The 20,106-nt window shown below is 31.4% G+C and overlaps 1 protein-coding gene across 6 annotated transcripts in view; it reads right to left on the bottom strand.

Annotated features, from left to right (window-relative positions):
* Abd-A (abdominal-A) overlaps positions 1–12,650 on the bottom strand; it is a 101,848-nt gene extending 89,198 nt beyond the window's left edge. The window contains exons 1-4 of one of the 6 annotated variants that reach the window (XM_076410175.1): positions 11,628–12,372; positions 5,339–5,359; positions 2,339–2,371; positions 1,065–1,085 (exon numbers count right to left, since the gene is read on the bottom strand). In XM_076410175.1, the coding sequence (XP_076266290.1) occupies positions 1,065–1,085; positions 2,339–2,371; positions 5,339–5,359; positions 11,628–12,291 (739 nt within the window). In that variant the 5' untranslated portion in view covers positions 12,292–12,372. Of the gene's footprint in view, positions 1–1,064; positions 1,086–2,326; positions 2,372–5,338; positions 5,360–11,627 lie in introns of all 6 variants that reach the window. The other 5 variants (XM_076410202.1, XM_076410194.1, XM_076410185.1 and 2 more) reach the window with 5 other exon arrangements.
* Between the last annotated feature and the right edge of the window lie 7,456 nt (positions 12,651–20,106).

Here is a 20,106-nt window from a genome sequence, read left to right as displayed (position 1 = left end):
AACAACAAAAAGCATAGATTTTTAGTTAGTACATCCATCATTTATTCTTATTGAATAGAGTTTTTTTTGAAAATAATGTTAATATAATTCAATTATGTCTCCCATATCAACTTAAATATGTAAATTAATGGAATTTAGTAAAACACAAGCTAAGAAAATATTTTTCATTATTAAAAGCCTATAATTCTTAATTTGAGAATGATATAATTTTACACATTTTATATTATTTGTTATAAATCATTTTATTTTTTTATGTATGTTAAAAATATTCTTAGTATGTGAATGACAGAAACAGCTGCATTTAGTCATCCAATATTCATTTATTATTCGAATTTAATAACAGAATGAATTATACATAATAAGATATATTTAAGTGCAGATGTATAGCGATTATATGCTTATCAATTTAGGTGTTAAAATCTGTAAAATTCTTCTAATTCAACTAAATTTACCTCAGCGAAACGTTCATTGAAAATTTTGAGAAAATAAAAAAATACTTTATTCTAGATGTAAGAATTATGAATCCAAATAATATATTTAACAACTTTAACGCTTTATATTTTATCTTATTTATAATAAATCCACCCTTTTGAATATATAAAAGATGCTTATATAATTTAGCAACATTTAATAAATATTATAAAAGTATTTAAGTTATATGTTTTTAAACAAAAATAAATGATATAGCACTTAAACTTTTTTGGGAATAAAATTCACCACCTTATTTATTGAGCTCCGATTATTAAAATATTTTAGATATTAGTTTACTAGTAATAATTTTCTATCAAACTGTTAATTGATTAGAATCTGACTGAATAACTAATATTAAGGAATGATTGGTGTAAAATGTAACTTAACAATTTGAAACAAACCGTCTAGCTGTAGAAACTAAACTAAGATGGAAAGAATGCATTGGATTTTTAACCTTTACGTGAATTTGAGTGTGACAGATGAGTTGACATAATTCTTGCGATAGGTAGTAAGGTTTCTGTGCATTCGTATATTTTTGATTCTCCAAAGCAGTTAATTTAGCTTGAATATATAAAGAAGTAATGGCTACTCACTCTGTTGTAGATCATAAGCAGCTGAAATAGGAGAAAGAATATGCAGTTATTAATGACAAAATATAGAAGATATTAATCAAGTTCTCGAAAAAACTATACACATTCAAATGGTATATTAGTTTAATAATTTGATATAGCAGGTATAACAATACATAACCAGTCATTAATTGAATAAGAGGGCTACTTCAGAGAATAGAACCAAAAAAAAATGTAATGTGGAAAACAAGATTGAAGTATTTGCTATTCTACAAGTGAAAGTAGAAAGGTATTTCTAATAAAATTCAACTTCATTGTTTCAATATATTCCTGACTTCTAGACATAAATCCCACAGAGATACTGATACTTTTTCCAGCCGAAAGATCAAAGTAAATATGTTCCAGTATTATTCAAGACAAATAAATGGGAAGTTGTGATTTAGACCTAGAAGATGTAGTACGTGTAAATGCAAAATTTTTAAACATAATAACCAGATATATTGGAATAAATTATATTAGGAAGTAATTATTGTTTTCACCCATATTTCCGTACATCTAATTTAAGGATGTAAAGTTTTTGTATCTAATTTGTATTGGCTCCTTCTTTATTATATTAAATTATATATAGTTCAAAGATAAAGCAGAAAAATTATAATTTTAAGAGGTCATTGTAACATGCCTTTTTATGTTTTGTAAAGTGGTGATTTCTTTTTAACATCTAATTTTTAATGTTTTCAAAAATTCTTATGTTAAAATATTGACTGTTATTGTATGTTAAGATATTGTTTTCGTTTTAACAATTTTTGTGAAAACAAAACGGCTAGAAAATTGACGAGCTTGTCAATGCGTTCAGCAATTGCTTTTAAACAGTTTTACATTACCTATTAATTAGTACTCAATACCATTAGTTCATTATGTAATTCCGCGATATCCTTCATATGGGTGACCTTTGACGGTAGCTACATTCGAAACGACCAAAACACAACTGGCAACATGTCGTCGACATAACGCGCTGCCGAGTCTCAAATCAAACTCCATTCATATCAAAAAAATATTATTAAGAGTTTCCCGTCTGAAATTTGCATTACAAAACGCAGCCTTGACGATGAATTTAAGAAAATTGTAGCGGTGGGACGTAACGTTGATGTCATGGCCCGTTTTCGACGTTCAAACTCTTTGATTTCACTTTTTGTTCGTATTGCCATGGCAATTATCAAGGCTCCATCAAAAGTTAATACAAATAGATTCAACAAAAGCGAAAATAAAAAAAATAAAAATATATGTACCATTGTACTCACCACAGACAACCCTGTCGAACGGACTCATCCAGTCTGTAAAAAAATAAACATTATTAATTTATTTGCTGGTGATTAATAACTAATCTAATTAATAATGTTTTACTACTTATTTATTGAAATACATTATAATAACTATTAAAATAATTGTTCGTCGTTTTTGATAATATTAGATATGACATTATGCAATCAAGATTCGATATTATTAGATTATATATTATCCAACCAAACCACCATAATTATGACGCAATACATAAGATTGAAAACTTGTAAAAAATGGTTAGTGTGTGTCTTTTTAGAAAACCGAGGCTAAATTGTAAAAAATATCTATTGATTTAAGTATTACTGGGGTTAAAATATAGGAAAATATATTGGTTAATTGGACGCAAATTACAATTATCAGTACATAATGAAGTGGTATTTTACAACAAGTATTTAAACCTGTATAGACATACGCGATTCAATTATTTTTTAAACAATAATTATATTATGTTTTCCAGAAGAAAGTCTTGAGAAGTATTGCAAGTGCAGCCAGATACTACAGGACTGATTACTTACACCGAGAACTTCAGATAGCGACGGTCACTCAAGAAATCAAGAGAATTGGAAGGAGACATGAGGATATACTCCATTATCATTCCAATACCGAAGTAATAACATGCCAATTGAAAAGTCCCCGGCCTGACACATATATGGCGCTACTAGAATTAAATCCATACGTTTTTACAGCTGTCGCATCATTAGTTTGTGAATTATAGTATTTTGAGTGAAGTAACTTTTGTTATTGTGAAAATAATGGATGAAGGAATTTCGCGTGTTGATAAAATATTGCTTTTTGAAGGGAAAAAATAGAGATGAAGCAAAAACTTGGCTTGATACCGTGTTTCCGGACACTCCCCCAGGAAAATCAACCATCAAGGATTTGTATGCTAAGTTTAGACGTGATGAAATGAGCACCGAAGACGGTGAACGCAGTGGGCGCCCAAAAGAGGTTCTTACCGACGAAAACATCCACACAATCCACAAAATGATTTTGAATGGCCGTAAATTGAAATTGAATGAAATAGCAGATACTCTAACGATATCAACTGAACGTGTACATATCATTCATGAATATTTGGGTATAAGAAAGCTCTGTGTAAAGTGGGTGCCGCGCGAGCTCACTTTTGACCAAAAACAACGACGAGTTGATGATTCGGAGCAGTGTTTGAAAATTATTAATCGTAATAAGCCCAAGTTTTTGCATCGATATCTGACAATGGATGAAACAAGGCTCCATCATTTCACTCCGAAGTCCAATCGACAGTCATTCGAGTGGACTGCACACGATGAACCGGCTCCAAAGCGTGAAAAACGCAAGAGTCGGCTTTCAAGTTTATGGCGTCTGTATTTTGGGATGCGCATGGAATAATTTTCACTGGCTACCTTGAAAAAGGATGGACCATCAATAGCGACTATTACATAGCGTTATTGGGCCGTTTGAAAGACGAAATCGCCAAAAGAAGACCGCATTTGTAGAAAAAGAAAGTGCTGCTTGTGTCACAAGTCAGTGAAAACGATGGTAAGCATCCATGAATTGGGCTTCAAATTGCTTCGTCATCCACTGTATTCTCCAAATCTGGCCTCCAGCGACTATTTCCTGTTCTCACGTCTCAAAATAATGTTCGCTGGGAAGAAATTTTCGTCGAATGAAGAGGTGATCGACGAAATCGTACTACAAAAATGGTATCGAAAAGTTGGAGGGTCGCTATAATCAGTGTATCACCCTTGAAGGGATATATGTTGAATGAGAAAAACTAATTTTAACAAAAAATATGTTTGACTACAGCAGCCGGTGACTTTTCAATTGACCTGTTACAACTCTTGTATAACACCAGAAGAGGATCAAAATAATCAAACTATTTGATCTTGTGTAGTGTAGTAAGGTGTATTTTATAAAACAAACAGCAGTGTTAATACAGATACATTATTGTACCAGAGATGAAGATAGGGCTGATGGGTCCTCCTAACTATATACCTAGATTTAAATTCTTGTAAAAACAAATTGTAAATTAGTACGCGACGACTAGTAACAATGTAATAAATACTTCCATCTTTCAAATACAATACAGATCTTGAGTTGAAACATAGTTATTTTAAAACAATTCTTTACATCTTATTAGGATTAACAGTGAAAATTACCGGTTAATCAAAACATATAATAATTATAAGGAGCAATATCCGCAGAATACTGCGAATAAGATTGGGTTTTCTCCTAAAGGGTATGTATGTAATTTTTCATGAATTTTGAAAAATAGGACTAAATAGTCCGTGCAACATCATACATTAACATACATCATGTTGAAAATTTGGTGTAAAGTCATCGTTCTAGGAGAGCATCAATACCGCACATGATACATGTTGGCACCAATAGCCTCCTGCACGGGAGATCTTCTGATATAAAATCTATTACAGATATATTGAAACGAAAATTTAAATGGTAGTGTTGTTTTAACATCTTCAAGATGGCTTTGCATTGTCGAAACAGAAAATCTTTTGATCTACTGAACACTTAACAGAACATTTGGAGTATGAATATTTTGTTTGATACAATGCACTGATTATAGAATGTACTTCATTCTCGATGTTGTTATTAAAATAGATCGTTTTTTCAATATATTTCAGAGTTTTATATAAGAGGACTCTTTTTCGGCTAGAGATAGGGTATGTAGAAGAGAGGACATATTACAATCAAGACTACAACCGGGATTTGAATCTGACTGAATAACTAATATTAAGGAATGTTTGGTTTAAAATGTAACTGAACATTTGAAGCAAACCGTTTAGCTCTAGATATTAAACTCAGATAGAAAAAATGTATTGGTTTCCTGGCCTTTATGTGATTTTAAATCAAATAAGCGCGAGTTAATACAACTCTTGTGATAGATGTTAAAATTTCTGTACATTGGTAAGCTTTTAATTATCTGAAGAAGTTAATTTAGCTTGAATATAATGGCTACTCACTCTGTTGCAGGTCATAAGCAGCTGAAATAGGAAAAAGAATATGTAGTTACTAAATTGCAAAATAAAGAAGAAATTAATAATGTTCTTGAAAATAAAACTGTATGCATTCTAATGAAATATTTCTATGTTTATAATAAGTTTGGCATAACTAGAATCACATTACATACCCCAAGACATTAGTTGAAAAGGCGGTAACGGAAAAATAAGACGGAAGCATTTGTTATTCTGTAAGTGAAAGTAAAAAGGTAATTCTAATAAAATTCCACTTTTGGTCTTTTAACTTCTAGAAATAAATCCCACAGAACAACTAACACCTGTTTCAGCCGGAACGTAAAACTAATTATGATCCATTATTACTCATTTTCGATGTTGTTATTAAAATAAACCTATTGTTCAGCATGGTTCAGAGTTTTATGTAAAAAGTTAAAACTACAGTCTGGTTCTTACATTGAAGACTGTCGAATGAAATGTGAACGAATTCCTGATATAATACTATGGCAAATGTTTTTTTTTAATATGCAACGGAGAAGCTCAGGAAAAGAGCTCAATATCATAAGATGCAATTAGCAAAGTAAAATAGGAAATCATTGTGAGACACTATCCCCAAGACTTTTACACACAACATATGATTTTTAAAAAGCACACAAGCCTTTTCAGAGCCGCATTTCCTTTGAACAAAATATAGAAAAAAAAAGTTTGTTTTTAGTCTTGTTCAATATTATACAAATTATAAATTATACCGCTTATTTCAATTTAACTAAAATTCTGACTATTCTCTAAAGACTTACGAAGCACTTGTAGCGCCATCTCTTAGAAATATCTAGTTCTATAGACTTAATGCCATATATAATATATAATAAGTAATCTCATCACCAGATAGCTTATAATATTAAATATAAAAGATAAAAATGGATGTGTCAATTTAATAATAATTTTTAATCGTGGATTTAGTCAATGAATCTACAGTTTTCGGTAGAGTTCTTCAATTGTAAACTAATTAAAATATTTACTGATATTATCACATTAATATTACACGTATTCTCACACTTCAGATCATCCGTATAATTGATATAATGCCAATTAGATTTCATTTAATTACATTTATTGTAGTTATGTAATGTCATACACAAAAATGGGGCCATTGTAAAAATCCTAGAATGTTAAACATTCAGTTAAGTTAGTATTAGTATGCGCTTTATTACATTTTATAACTAGCATATGATTAGAATAAAAAATATATGTAGCTTGTATATTGTATATGTATAGATATTTAGATAATATGAGATTTATCATACTTAAATACTAGTGTAATTTTACTTACAACTGTTTTTGGGTATAAACAATTTATATTTTATTGATTATAGTTTCTATTTATGAAAAAGAAAGGAAATCCAAATGAAAGTATAAATATAATTTAAAAAAAACTGATACTATGTTAGCTAAAGCAAGGTATTAGTGGTTTATGTTCTAGCAATACGTATAGTGTTTTAACATTTTTTTGATCCCAAAAAATATCATTTCAATGTGCTTCTTTAACTTGAATAAATTTGCAGATGAGTTAGTTATGATTACAGATTTTAGATGCAAGTCTAAGAATTGTATATTTGACGTCAGAAATGCGGTAAGGAACTGAAAATGCAAGATGCCACGGTATTGAAAGATCATCAAACATTGAATAAACGTTACAATAAACACGTTATCATCCGCCATAATTGCCAGTCATTGGTTATGTTGATTGTTGATGATCGATGTTTTATACTATATCAAGATGCCAACAATTTTTTCTAGAACTAGGCCAAAAATTGGATCTATTCTTCCGAAAATAATAAATATTTTTTAAACAAATTCTGAATTTTAAATTAAAAAACCAAGAAAACTATGGTTGAATTCATATTTATTTCTATACTGCTTTTTATAATATAGACGGCATATATTAGTATTATGTTCAACAGGAACATCATCACAAACACAATTCATTATTTAGATTATATTTTTCTAAGTGACTTGAATATTTATTGCTTCATTTTTTCATTGGCCCGAAGACAGTATGACTGTGGAAAAACTCATCAACATACTATAACATATATACGTAGAATTAATAATATTCCAAGAACTAATGTACTTTAATAGAATAAAAATAATATAATGTGACATAAACATTTAAATAATCAGGTGAAATTGATTAATACAGCAATCAATTCAAGAGAATGAGTTGTGATACATAGAAAGTTAGGATGACAATTTGATAAAGATTAAAATGGGCCAAGAATCGCCATAAAGTTAAAACAGTAAGTACAAATAATAAGAGCGAAAACAGTATTTTCCTCATGTCTTCCGCTTTCACTCAAACGGTATATTTTCTGTGTTTGAAAACATTTCAGTTTTTATTGGAAATTATCTTTATCTGCATGCAAAGATTATGAGAGATAAACGTTAGAAAAATGCAATGAAATTGCAACGATAATCATCCAGATAAAAATAGATGGTGATATCTGGACAGGAATTAAGCACCAAGACCGTTTGAATACATAAAAAGTGAGAATTTGACGGTAGGTAAAGCATTTTTATTGAGGCGCCAGTTTATGGGGTACTTAAAAGATGTTTTACACACTTTTTATTGGCCAATATTTTCACGCCGGCTTCTATGGAAGCAGTTTATCACCATTTTTTCCTAACAATAACCACCTGGACAATTAATTGTTCCGTTTTTTGTTGTTGTCGAGCGCCCGTAAAAATCGTTTTATGAATTTCGACGGCGGTTCCAGTGCCGCTCTATCATGAGGGGTGGACCCCGTGGACGCATCCGTCGGCATTTGTCCGGTTGTTTTGTTTAATTGGAAAGATATAAAAAAAATTAAGTCCGTTTTTATGAAGATCTTCATCGTAAAATCGCTCGTAAAATTATCCACTTCCGACGGATCAGAAAACCGTGTAATCGTGTCGGATGATTGTTTATTAATCTCCTCAGATTACCAGAGGGATTATGTTTAATAATATTTCGTTAATATCGACTTTCCACTTTCTATGTCTTTCATAAAATATTTTTCAGTCTCAATCTATTGCTTATAACACTTTCTCTAACACATAGGGCGATATCTGAAAGGTGTATGTTACTTTGTTCTTCAGTTGTGAACTCACCCAAAATATTGTCATTGTCTTCAGACCTCCTTTATTTTCATGAAAGGTTATCATTTTTAGACTTCCTCGCTAAGAGAGACGTGACCTCATTATGATCTTATATATCACTCAACTTTACTAGTTTTCTAAATTACTGATCTTTAGATATAGCATAAAGCCTAATAATAAATTATGAAAAGACGAAAGTATTGGTAACAGATCATCTACAATCTACGGGTGAAGTAAGACACATTCCTAAGATTACAATTATCAGTAAAAACAGGCTCCTCCAAATGCTCATTTTTTCAGTTCTTTTATCTGATTTCAAAACCTGAACGCAATGCTGTCTGACATATACCGCTAGTAAGTGTTTTACCTATTGATTGAACAAATCTTCAAAGATTTTTTGACATAATAAATCTTTTGAGTGGAAGATGCTTTGGAGATTCTTCTAAGAAATAACTGATTAAAAATAAGAAACAATTTAAAGGATAGAAAATATAAAAGAGCAGTGATAAGATTTAATAAAAAATAAACTAGCAGAGAGCACCATTTTTGGCTTCAAAGTAATTTATAATTTAATATATTCTAATATTTTTTCAGATTTATATTAGATTATTTATTTATACGAGTTAAGAACTTTTAACATATGTTACAGTATTTACATCAAGTATTAATGCATACCTATAAATATTAGACCTGATTATGAGATGATTAAATGTTCTAACAATCATTACATGTGCAAAACAAGTCGAAAAATAATCAAAATTTTATTTTTCACTCTTAAAAATCAGTCCAAAAAGTAAATGTTAAACAATTACCGAATTTAGCTATATTTCAATCTAAGTATTATTGATATTCGGTGAACAAGATTATTTCCTGTTTTTCTACCATTTTCCTACAGTTTTAACAAATTAATTTGATGTAAAATGAAATAATTTACAGACCAACTTTTTTCTTTATATTCTTTTGAATTACAAAATTATTTGGCAATTATAATTTTAATGGTTAATTACAACTGTTAATTGACTCTTAAGATATCTTATTATATATTTAACAATAGCCTACCGCAATCGGCGGTCAACATTATTTAAAAGACTCAATAAACAATAGAAAACGATTGTTCGAATAAAAACGATAAAACAAATGACAAATGTCGCATTTAAATTGGCGTTATGCTGATGTTATTACCGAAATAGACCATTTAAATGTATTAACAGATAATAAATTGATCGACATCGATAACTGGTAAAGAACGCGACTTCAATTGGAACAGTCGACTAAATATATAATAATTGTTCCAAGGTATGTTTGATTGAAAATTGATGTAAAAATATGCGGAACTTCCTATTTTTATTAAATGCCGTACTTCGAATGCGCAATAAAACTCATCCAGTGCGGTAATGTTCATTTAATATAATGTTATATTATTCCGCGAGCAAACCAAAAGTTGCGTGTTAAAAATATTCTAGAAATTGAAAACCACAATTGCACACAACTAAGTAATTGTAACATTGTTTATGATCCATTAACTTTTATTCTCGTAATAATTATGATATGAATTGCAGTGTAATAGAAATTTATGCCAATCAGTTCATTTGTAAGCAGAAAGTAACACCAAATAGTAATTTAATTGCGCATATACTGATTTTATGGACAAGACACTATGAAAACGGTTTAACTAACATAAGGGTCCAATCAGTATGGTGACTGAGGATATGTATAATTAACACTTCTCTATAGGTTTTAATTAATATCTACAATTTTAGATAACTTATTTAAAATAACCGTTAATACTTCTATCTAATAATGACGAATTTATCCGAACATTTTTGAGTTTTATCTAACCGGAAAGCTATTATTAGTCGATTTATAATCAAATTAGTGGATAACAGTTTTTAACCTATTATACATTTATCCATAATTTAAGATTAGCTTCCTGAATATTACTTTTTATGTCAATTAGAAATATATTAATATAATGTCATCGATCTTCCTATTAGTTTTTAAATTGTATAATATATATTTACCTAATTATTATTAACTATAATTTAATAATTACTTACGGTCAAAAATCCAAATCAACTTATAAGAATAATTAACAAAAAGTAAAAAGTAGTTAGAGAAATATTAGGCCTAATTTTAAACTCCGAACATTTCTCTGGTATTAATGTTTGTATTTTCATTTACATTATTGCAAGAAAACGATGTTTTAAAATTAGATAAAAGTTAAAATATGTTTCTGATATAGCCAATTTTTATATTGTTTTTGGAGCCAATCAAGATTGTATTTAGCTAATTAATAATAACTTTTATTTAAACCAAACCATACAGGTTTAGGGTAGATAAGCAATTATTATTAATGATTATAATTAATTAAATTAGATGTATAAATCACAAAATTGTTAAAACGTTGAGTTTTAACTGTTAATAAAAATACTATTAAATTTTTATGATCCCATCAAATCAAGTTTTAGTTGATGTTTTCAGATATGACAAAACTACTTGATACGGTTACAAACATTAATTTGGCGCACCATAGAGTTTAATGAATTTGGCTTAAATTATTATGTTAATATTTATTGTTAGTAATTGGCAATATTTAAGTTAATTTGGTATGTCTCGAGAGTTCCGAATTTGTTTGGAAATATAAATTTTATATGACCGATGGCGATTGTGCACTATGAACTCCAGATAATTTTGTGATAATAATAATTAATTTTAACGATTTGGTATAATTAAGGCTTCATTTATTATTTTAAACCTCCGATTTAGCACAAGCCGTATGTGTATCCATAATAATGTTACGTACGCCTTAATGAATTTTGTTTTATAATGATAATAATGGTGGTTTGCAATAATTATTATTGTTTTAATTCATATTTAGTTATAAAATTGTGACTGATGATTTATGATCTATTTATTGTGTTATAATGGCATTTATTGTCATTTAAGAGGTCTTTAAAGGTAAATGGGCGTGCAATAAAACTTTATTGGTGAAATATACTTAAGTAGTATTAAAAATGGTTAAATAAACGCATGCGTGATTATTAAAATGACTACTAGTGTAATAAACGGTGATGAGACTACTTATGGGTGATTTTCTGTCAACTATTAGGGTATTTTCGTTTTTATGGACACCGATTGAGTGGGCTTATAAAGGATTCATTACCTGTGATTGACATCCACGGATATCGGGGAATGTCCGGTATGGGTTGTCCGCCGGGTGCGGTTGGTTGGGAGCAGGAATTCAGCGGATCAACGACGGCACTAGCTGCTTGATGGTAGAATTGGGCGGCCACCGCCATGGATGCGGAAGCGGCGCTAACCGAGCTGGCGGCGGACACTGCCGCTCCGTTTTGATGATGATGACCCAGGGTGTAGTTAACCATAGAATCGGTCGGGGCCACGTTACCGGCCAATCCTGCCGTGTACCTGCAGGATTTGTCTGTGGTGGCGGCGTCGACGGCTGCCGCCAAAGCGGCCGTGCTCGATGGGAAAGCGCCGGGCACCATGGAACCGGTGGCGGCAGCGGCACCGAAGGCCGCCGCCGCTACTGCTTGCTGCTGATGGTGGTGGTGAGCGGCGGCCGTGGCGGCCGACACGTACGGGTACATCCTGGAGGCGGGCGACGTGGACGATGCGCTGCTGCTCGAGTGCTGCGGTGACGATCCGCTGTGGGGCGATACCGAGGAACTGCAATTGACGGCGGACGCGAGACTGGCCTCGATCGAGGAGGCTGAACCGCCAACCGGCGAGGTCTGGAACAGGTGCTGGTGCTGGAACTGCTGATGGTACTTGGGTAGCATGCTATCGATGATGAACTTGGAACTCATCGCTGTCGGGAGGACGCGGCGCTCGCGAATTCCCGGACACTGCACTCGCACCACGCACTATTTACCATAGTAGGTCCTGCTGAACGATCATTCGCGATATGCTTTACGACCGACTGCCCGTATAACCCTATTGTCGGAGTGATTTCTTACGCGTCCTTCTCTTCCACTTCTTCGAATCCTTTATGACCCATGTATGTGCCGTCTATAGCCCTCTATGCCTTATCCACGGTACTAGAGATCGTAACGGGCTCGCCCCTCCACGCCGCTCTGGTCGGAGCAGGTGCGGCTTCAGCCAATGGCGTCGCTCGCAGCCACGCGGTGTCTCGCGAGCCATCCCTCGCCTCGTTCGGACCGCCAGTGTTCGGCTCGGCCGACTGACTTCGTCAGCTCTCTCTTTTCCGTGCCACTTCATCGATTCTCTTTTTTTCTACGTCGGGCCTCGTCGCTCTCTGTACTTACCTCCAATTTCACGCCGTATTTTTAAATTTCCTCGACCATTATCACTATATCACCACACCATAATTCACACACTAAAATACCGCAAAACTACAAATAACCCCCGCTCACACGTATCCCTAATATCCTACACATATGCATTCAAATAAAATAATTAAAACAACCCAAAAATCTCTACTTAACACAATAATATACAGATTATTATATATATTAAATTAAATATTCAATATTTCAAGTTAAATATTTAATTTTTTCACAATTTGTTTACCACCAAATATATTTTCAACGCTAGTCGTATCAGCATTATCTGGATAATGCTGATAAATTAAATTATTTATATTGTCAGTGTAAATGTCTATTTAATACCAGTTAATACAATAATAAACAAATCATTAAGTTTAGCAAAAATATTAAACTAATTATTCAAAAATACTATTAATATGGTTCAAGTTTAATATTTAATTGAAATCACAAAATGCTTACTACCAAATATATTTTCAACAAAATTACAAAAGTTTATCAGCATTATCTGGATGCAAATACATTTTCCTCGCTTACTCCTCATAGTTTTCTCCAATACCGTTTTTGATAGTTTATTTGACGTTATAATTATTAAAATTTTCATGAATGTTTTTATTATTTAAAATCGAAAACATTATATACTTACATCTCGATAATGCCGACTATCTATCATAAACAACTATTTACAACTTGTCAATCACAACAAACCAACTATTTATTACACCATTTTAAGCTTAAACCATAATATAAACAGGTATAACATTTCGCCCTATCAGATAACGCAAAAACATAATTTTATTGCCAACATACGACAAACATAAATCTAAATAATTTTGTATTAAATCAAAGTACCGAAATCATAGAATATTGAACCGAATATAGAACAAGTATGTGTCGCGCCATCTATAGAAATGACACAGAACTTATTGCAACAGAAAGAGATGGAAAACAAGTGCAACCAGTAATGCAATTATGAGGGGTTCGAGGGGCTCAAAAAAGGAACGGTTGACAGTACCGTACTAAAATATTTGCCATAATTTTTATACTAATTTTTTACGGTTTCATTTAAAACTTAAATAATCTCTGTTTAACTATGAGTTTTACTTACAGTTTAGGGTTCTCTGATCTCATTCCAAATGTGTATCTGAAAACGAGAAAGGTTTGAGAAATGCAACAATCTTTATTTTGGAAACATATTCCAAATATTTATTAAAATTCTCAGCAATATCAATTATGTAGTTATTATTATATAAAAATATAGATAAATCTTTGGTGGAAAAATATAAATCTTGTAATGTAGTACAAGCATAAAAATTTCAGATATTTTTATTAACTGTGATTACAACGCGTTCTAATTGTATAATGAAAATATTTTAAAAAATTGTCTTAAAGGAACTGCTTCAAGAAGTCGAAGGAATTTTACGGTGAAATATTGACGTCGGAAAAAACAGTCGTCTTTCGGTGCAATAAGATAGAAGAATTGTTGATATATGAGGCCCACGATTCAGATTCTAAATTAAAACGGAATAAACGATCACTTATTTTCATATAACATGGACGGAAGGTATATCTACTAAGGATATTATAAATAGTTTTCGTGACCTTCAAGTTTTTATACTCAGTTTGAAGTAAATTAGATAATCAAAAAAAGTTTCGGACACATATAACATTTTTGTTAGACAAAAATCAGAACATGTTAATAGGAAGGTAATCTCAACTTGACCTAAAATCAAAGTAACAACCGAAGGGTTCAATTGGTCAGACAATAACAAAATCAAATTGGACTTACGGGATGCAAATATGGGGTTACATTAAAACATAAAACAAGCTAAATCATTGTTCTATTCTACAATTAATTTTCAATGCTTATCGCTACTTAACCAACGAAGAGCTGCACGATAACCTAGAAATCAAATAGATTTAAAAAGTTATCCAAGATTTCGCCTTAACACATGAAATAAGGTTACTGAATTATAGCAACACTGAAGCAATCAAATCACAGAGGTTTTGTATAGTGTATAAGTGTAACTGTTAACTTTAGCTAGTAGTAGTTTAGTTTTATTTTAATTTGGGAAATACATAAACATTTAAAACACGTGTTAATCAATCCAGTGTAATTAAAAAAGACCATTAAATAAAAATAATAGCCACTGGAACATTAAAATATTATTTTTGGGCTTAGTAATGTTTATTGGTTATAGCAGTATTAATTGGTCAACAAAATTATGTTGTTTAAAAATGTTGAACTATTTTTTTATAAGGGGCTAAAGAAATCTGATAAATAATGACAGGTAAAGAAATGTTTAAAAAATCACAAGAAGATGAATGAATTGTGGAAATATAGTATCTATCAATTTCAATTACTAAATTAAAATCAAATACAACAATCAATTATTCTTCTATGACATTGATGAAAAACAAGAATACAAGTACCGAAGATATAAATATTTGTTGAAACCTTTAATCTTCGCAGCCTTAAAGGGATAAGTAGGTTACATATAATTTAGTTTTATATATATTCTATTTTTCTATAATAATTTTGTAATCCCAATATACTAAAAGCTGTAACTCTACTCCGATAATAATATAGTTTAAGAAATGCATAATACAAAAATTAATATAGTGAAATACGGTCCTGTTCCAGACCACCTCAATTCCATCCAAACCGCGTAGATCCGACCTTTTCTAGCCTTTATCTTAACGCCAGCGGCGATTGTCACTTTACCCATGTTTTACTGGTTCGAAATAACCCATAAAACGGTGGTAAAGCCCCATACGCCTCGACCATTTCGACAAACAACCGAAAGAGGACGGCGAAAGAGAAAAAAATGGTAAACGTTCCGGCTAGTTGCCGAAAATCACCACAAAACAATAAATTTAACATCGTTCTTGTACGCGTCCATCATTTTTCCCTGACCGCATCGTTAATTATAAGTGGATGGTTTTATAGCCGGTTATATTTTACCTGATATTTGGGGAAGAATGTCCCACAACACGACTTTGATTCAAGCCGATCGGTTATTGGATAGTTTAATTTATCTTCAATATGACTCAATATTCATAACAGTTTGTGAATTAATTATCGTAATTATGCATTTTATTGTAGCTTCAGTACGTTGAGATTTTAAGAATCTTTTGGAAAATAACATTAATTTATTGTTTATGTTAGAAAACTATTATTAACGCTATTAATAATTACGTATTAATTATTTAACGCAGTTTGGAACGTAGCTATAAAGCCTATCAAGATCATCAGAGAATATCCGGTCTTACCCAGCTTGGTTGCTAGCTCGAATAAAATGATTATTTGTTTCATGATTTTATACTCTAACCTATACTAATACTAAGATACGTTAAAAATTATATTCTCTAAATAGAAAGTAGTAAAAATTGTCGGATAAAAAATTGTTGAAAAAATATATGTAGAATGTATTGATTGATTGTAAATATTATTACTGATTAATAATAATTAGTAACAATTATTATAATAATGATTATTATTAATTACAAGTAATTAAATATTATTTCAAATAATTTTATATATTGTGAAACTTGAGGAGATATATTAGAACATCTAGTAAAAAATATGTTTGATTTACAGAATAACTCGAATCATAGGGCAGAAAAAGAAAGGGCTAACCTAAAAGCTGTTAATATTACACTAAAGCTATTCATGAAAAATATTTTTTTATTAATATCTTAGAACGTCAACCAACTGCCCATGGGCAATAACTATTATTTAATGATTTCAGTTATATAATATAACTATCCTGACATGTAGTAGATCACTTCAGTAAGTGATCTACTGTACAACTTATAATCTAAAGTCCAAATCACACTCGTTATGGGTCCTATGGGGATATCGCGCTAAATCAGTTTGTTGGACACGTAATATGGGGCATCGACGATGACTCGCATCACTTTATTCTAAAACCTCTGGAGGATATCTATGTTAGATTTGCTAGTAGTACTCCGCAGTTCAGTACCATAGGTTCAAATGGGCCTAAGTATTGACTTATACAGCAAAATCTTATTATCTAATGATAATTTAGATTTACGCCCTATTAACCAGTACATTTGGTTTAGTTTAAGTCCAAGCAGTTTGCGTTTTGTTAGTTTTTTCAATATCAAACGTCGATCGAAATGCATTCCCAGATATTTAACGTTGTCTGCTTGCGGAAGTTCATGATTATTCAATTTTACTGGGGGACATGTTGTTCTACAAATGGTGAATATCACATAGGTAGATGGGTAGATGGGTGGTCTCATTTACTCAGATACGCCACGTTTTCAACCACAATTCGACTTTGTTATAAGATGAAGTTGGAGGTTTCGTGTGGCTGGTCTTGGATCCTCGTGTGATGATAAAACCGTTGTATCGTCAGCATATGTAGTCAGCAATAGTAGTGTTTCTTGAAGTCGGTAGGTGAGCTGCATACAACACATATAACAGTGGGCCAAGAACACTGCCTTGCGGAACACCCGAATATATTGGGTGTAAGTCACTGTATTCGCCACCATGTTTGACAATAAAATGTCTGCCTGTAAGGTACGATTTCAGCAGTTTAAAGTGCTTATCGGGCAAAAGCTTAATGAAAAAGGAATAAATTGAGTACTTAATTTTTGGTGTTCGAAACAACAAAGCGTAAAATATTATCAAGCATATTTTTTCAAAATATTGAGACGTACTTATTAAATATACAATCTATTTTCAATAATTATATATCACTGAAAGTTCTGTAAATAGTCTGCAATAGCCAGGAGCTTAAATACTGCTGGGAAAAAGCTGGGTTGTAAATTTATATTTTTAATTCTGATTGCGCAAAAGGCAAAAGTGCAAAATCACGCCAGCAATCAGGATAGTTTCTGGGATGATTCCTGGAAGTCAGTCACTCGCCAGTCAATAGACTTAATCCCGAGACCATGGGTCAGATCCCACGTTAAGCAGTTCCCAGTCCAGTCCAGATAAGTCCTCTTAGTTGGTTTAAATGAAACTTTACATATCAATATCGAAAATAATTATTAATAGGACATACATGTTTGAATGAAACAACATAATTTCAAAACTAAAAAGAACGTAGAATGACCAGAAGATCACTTGATTTGAAGAAAACGGAAATCCTCAAGGAATCTCTGTAAAGTATTTAGAGACCAAACTTTTAATAGAACAAATAATAAAGCAACTTCATTTAAAGTAAAATATTGTAAAAGCCAACTTGTTTGAATAGAAATATACTTAAATACAGAAAATGATTTTATTATGCAAACAAATACAAACCTAAATTAATTGCATATGAAAGTTTTCATGGACTTTTTAACTATAAACTATGTTAAACTGGGAAGTACCTGAAATCTAGATGATACTAATATATAGATATAATCAAATCAAAGAGCCAGTTAGGTAAAACGCAACATCCTTTGAAAATATTGAAGAACCATTTTTTTGGGTATCTTAGATACAGGATGGATGTAAGCTATACGAAAAGGCGGCATTAATATAAACGACTATTGAAAAAAAGAAAGTTATAAACGGAAAATACAATGTCTGTTAATTACGATGATTAGAATGAAATATTGCTTTTAAGAACTACTATATTTCCTAAATATGCCTTATGTTAATGAATCATAAAAAATAATTCAAAATTTTAATCAAAGAAATGATATTTTTATATAACATTTGTTATGTGCTTATAATGTAGACATACCTTTAATCATTTTTTATTGAAATAGATTTATAGTATACGGTAGGTGCTTGAAGAAAAATTGTCATAATTTATATTAATCAAAATATTTTCTATCATTTGCTATAACTTCTTCACCTTTTGCATCTTTGTTAACGAATCTATAAGTGTGGAAGTCTGCAATAAGTATTGCAATCCATTGCTTGCATTTTTTTTGATTTTCTGATCTATTTTATCAAATGCTATCAAAATCAACTCACTAAATCATTGAAACTAAAACCGACAATTGGGATATTACGGAGCAGCATTACCAAAAGTTTCTAAAAGTGTTTAGCATGCTTCAGCAGCAAATTTCTTTGAAACGAACAACGAAACTAATTAATGGTTAAAAGGCAACTTTGAGAGTTCTATCACTGGAGTCTGCATACACTGAATGATTCAATAATTCTACATAAAAAACTGTTTTTTTTTTGTGGAGAAATGTCAAAACCATCGAGCTTAATATTTATGTTAGGTAGTTTACGTTGATATTTCGCTTTTTCATCAATAGTTATCCCTGATCAAAATACATGTAAGTGGCTAATATAATTAACTTAAATTTCTGCAATAGATGTTTTATTAAAATTCTCAAGAAGAACTTCCGAGTGATTTGAATAATAAGTTAATCAGGTTATAAAAGCTGCAAGGCGATAGTATATTCTGTCAGCTTTCTTCTTTGTTTAGTTTTATGGTAGTTTATAGGACAGAATGTAAAACTCAACAAGGAATAACTATCCCAGTCACACTAAGGAGGACCAGATGTTTTTCGTTCTGGTCTCTATGTTGATCCTTCGCCAGTCGGTAGGTTCGTCGTAAAATATCGTGGTTCGAAGCCAACCTTAAGCAAAAGATCCACTCCAGATAAAACCTTTGTTGGTAAAAAGTAGACTAAAATATAATAACCGGTATCAGTTAACTTTAACTTGGTCTCTATTATAACAAACCGCTAACTGTCAACATTATATTTATGGCCCTTACTTTGATACGTGTGACATTTTTATGGACATCTTTTCATCAAACAGTTTTAATGAAATAAAATATAAATGTATAGTATTTATTTTGATCCGCACTGATCGGAAACAATCGGTGGTCGAGAAACTGCCCATAAATCAGGACAAACTGTTCATAAAACTAGCGGAGAAAAGTGTAAAACGAAAAAAAATCGCGTTAATAATAATTTCGAGAGTAGATTCCGAAGTGTCATTGGAATATATATATAGCCGGGGACTTGTTTAAATAATAGTAGCGGCCGTATACTTTATACGACAACGTAAACGATCTATAAACTTTTAGATTGCCCAATAATAATAATCTGTTTGTCGGTTTACAACCAGGAAATTTCGTTGAATTTTATACGACACTTCAGCGCCATGATTTAGACGGCTTTTTCTATTGTTTTTTCTTGTATTTTTTTTCCACAGCTGTAATGTCTTGATTTTTCACGAATGAAATAGATATTATTTCTGTAAAAACAACGAAAAAATCTAATATAATAATTTAAGACTTTAGGGCCATGAATGTTTCTCATCGTATTCGATATGGAAAGTTTTTCCGGACCGGATGACATTTAGCATTTGGAGTTCTAGTTGACTTTGTTTTCATCGCCAATCACAACACG

Source organism: Rhynchophorus ferrugineus, unplaced genomic scaffold (genome assembly GCF_030347505.1).
Source record: "Rhynchophorus ferrugineus isolate W39M unplaced genomic scaffold, kcgeb_rfMv2 rfM1, whole genome shotgun sequence".
NCBI classification, from domain to species: domain Eukaryota; kingdom Metazoa; phylum Arthropoda; class Insecta; order Coleoptera; family Curculionidae; genus Rhynchophorus; species Rhynchophorus ferrugineus.
The sequence above is the reverse complement of the archived record's forward strand: the minus strand, read 5'-3'. Positions and strand labels throughout refer to the sequence as shown.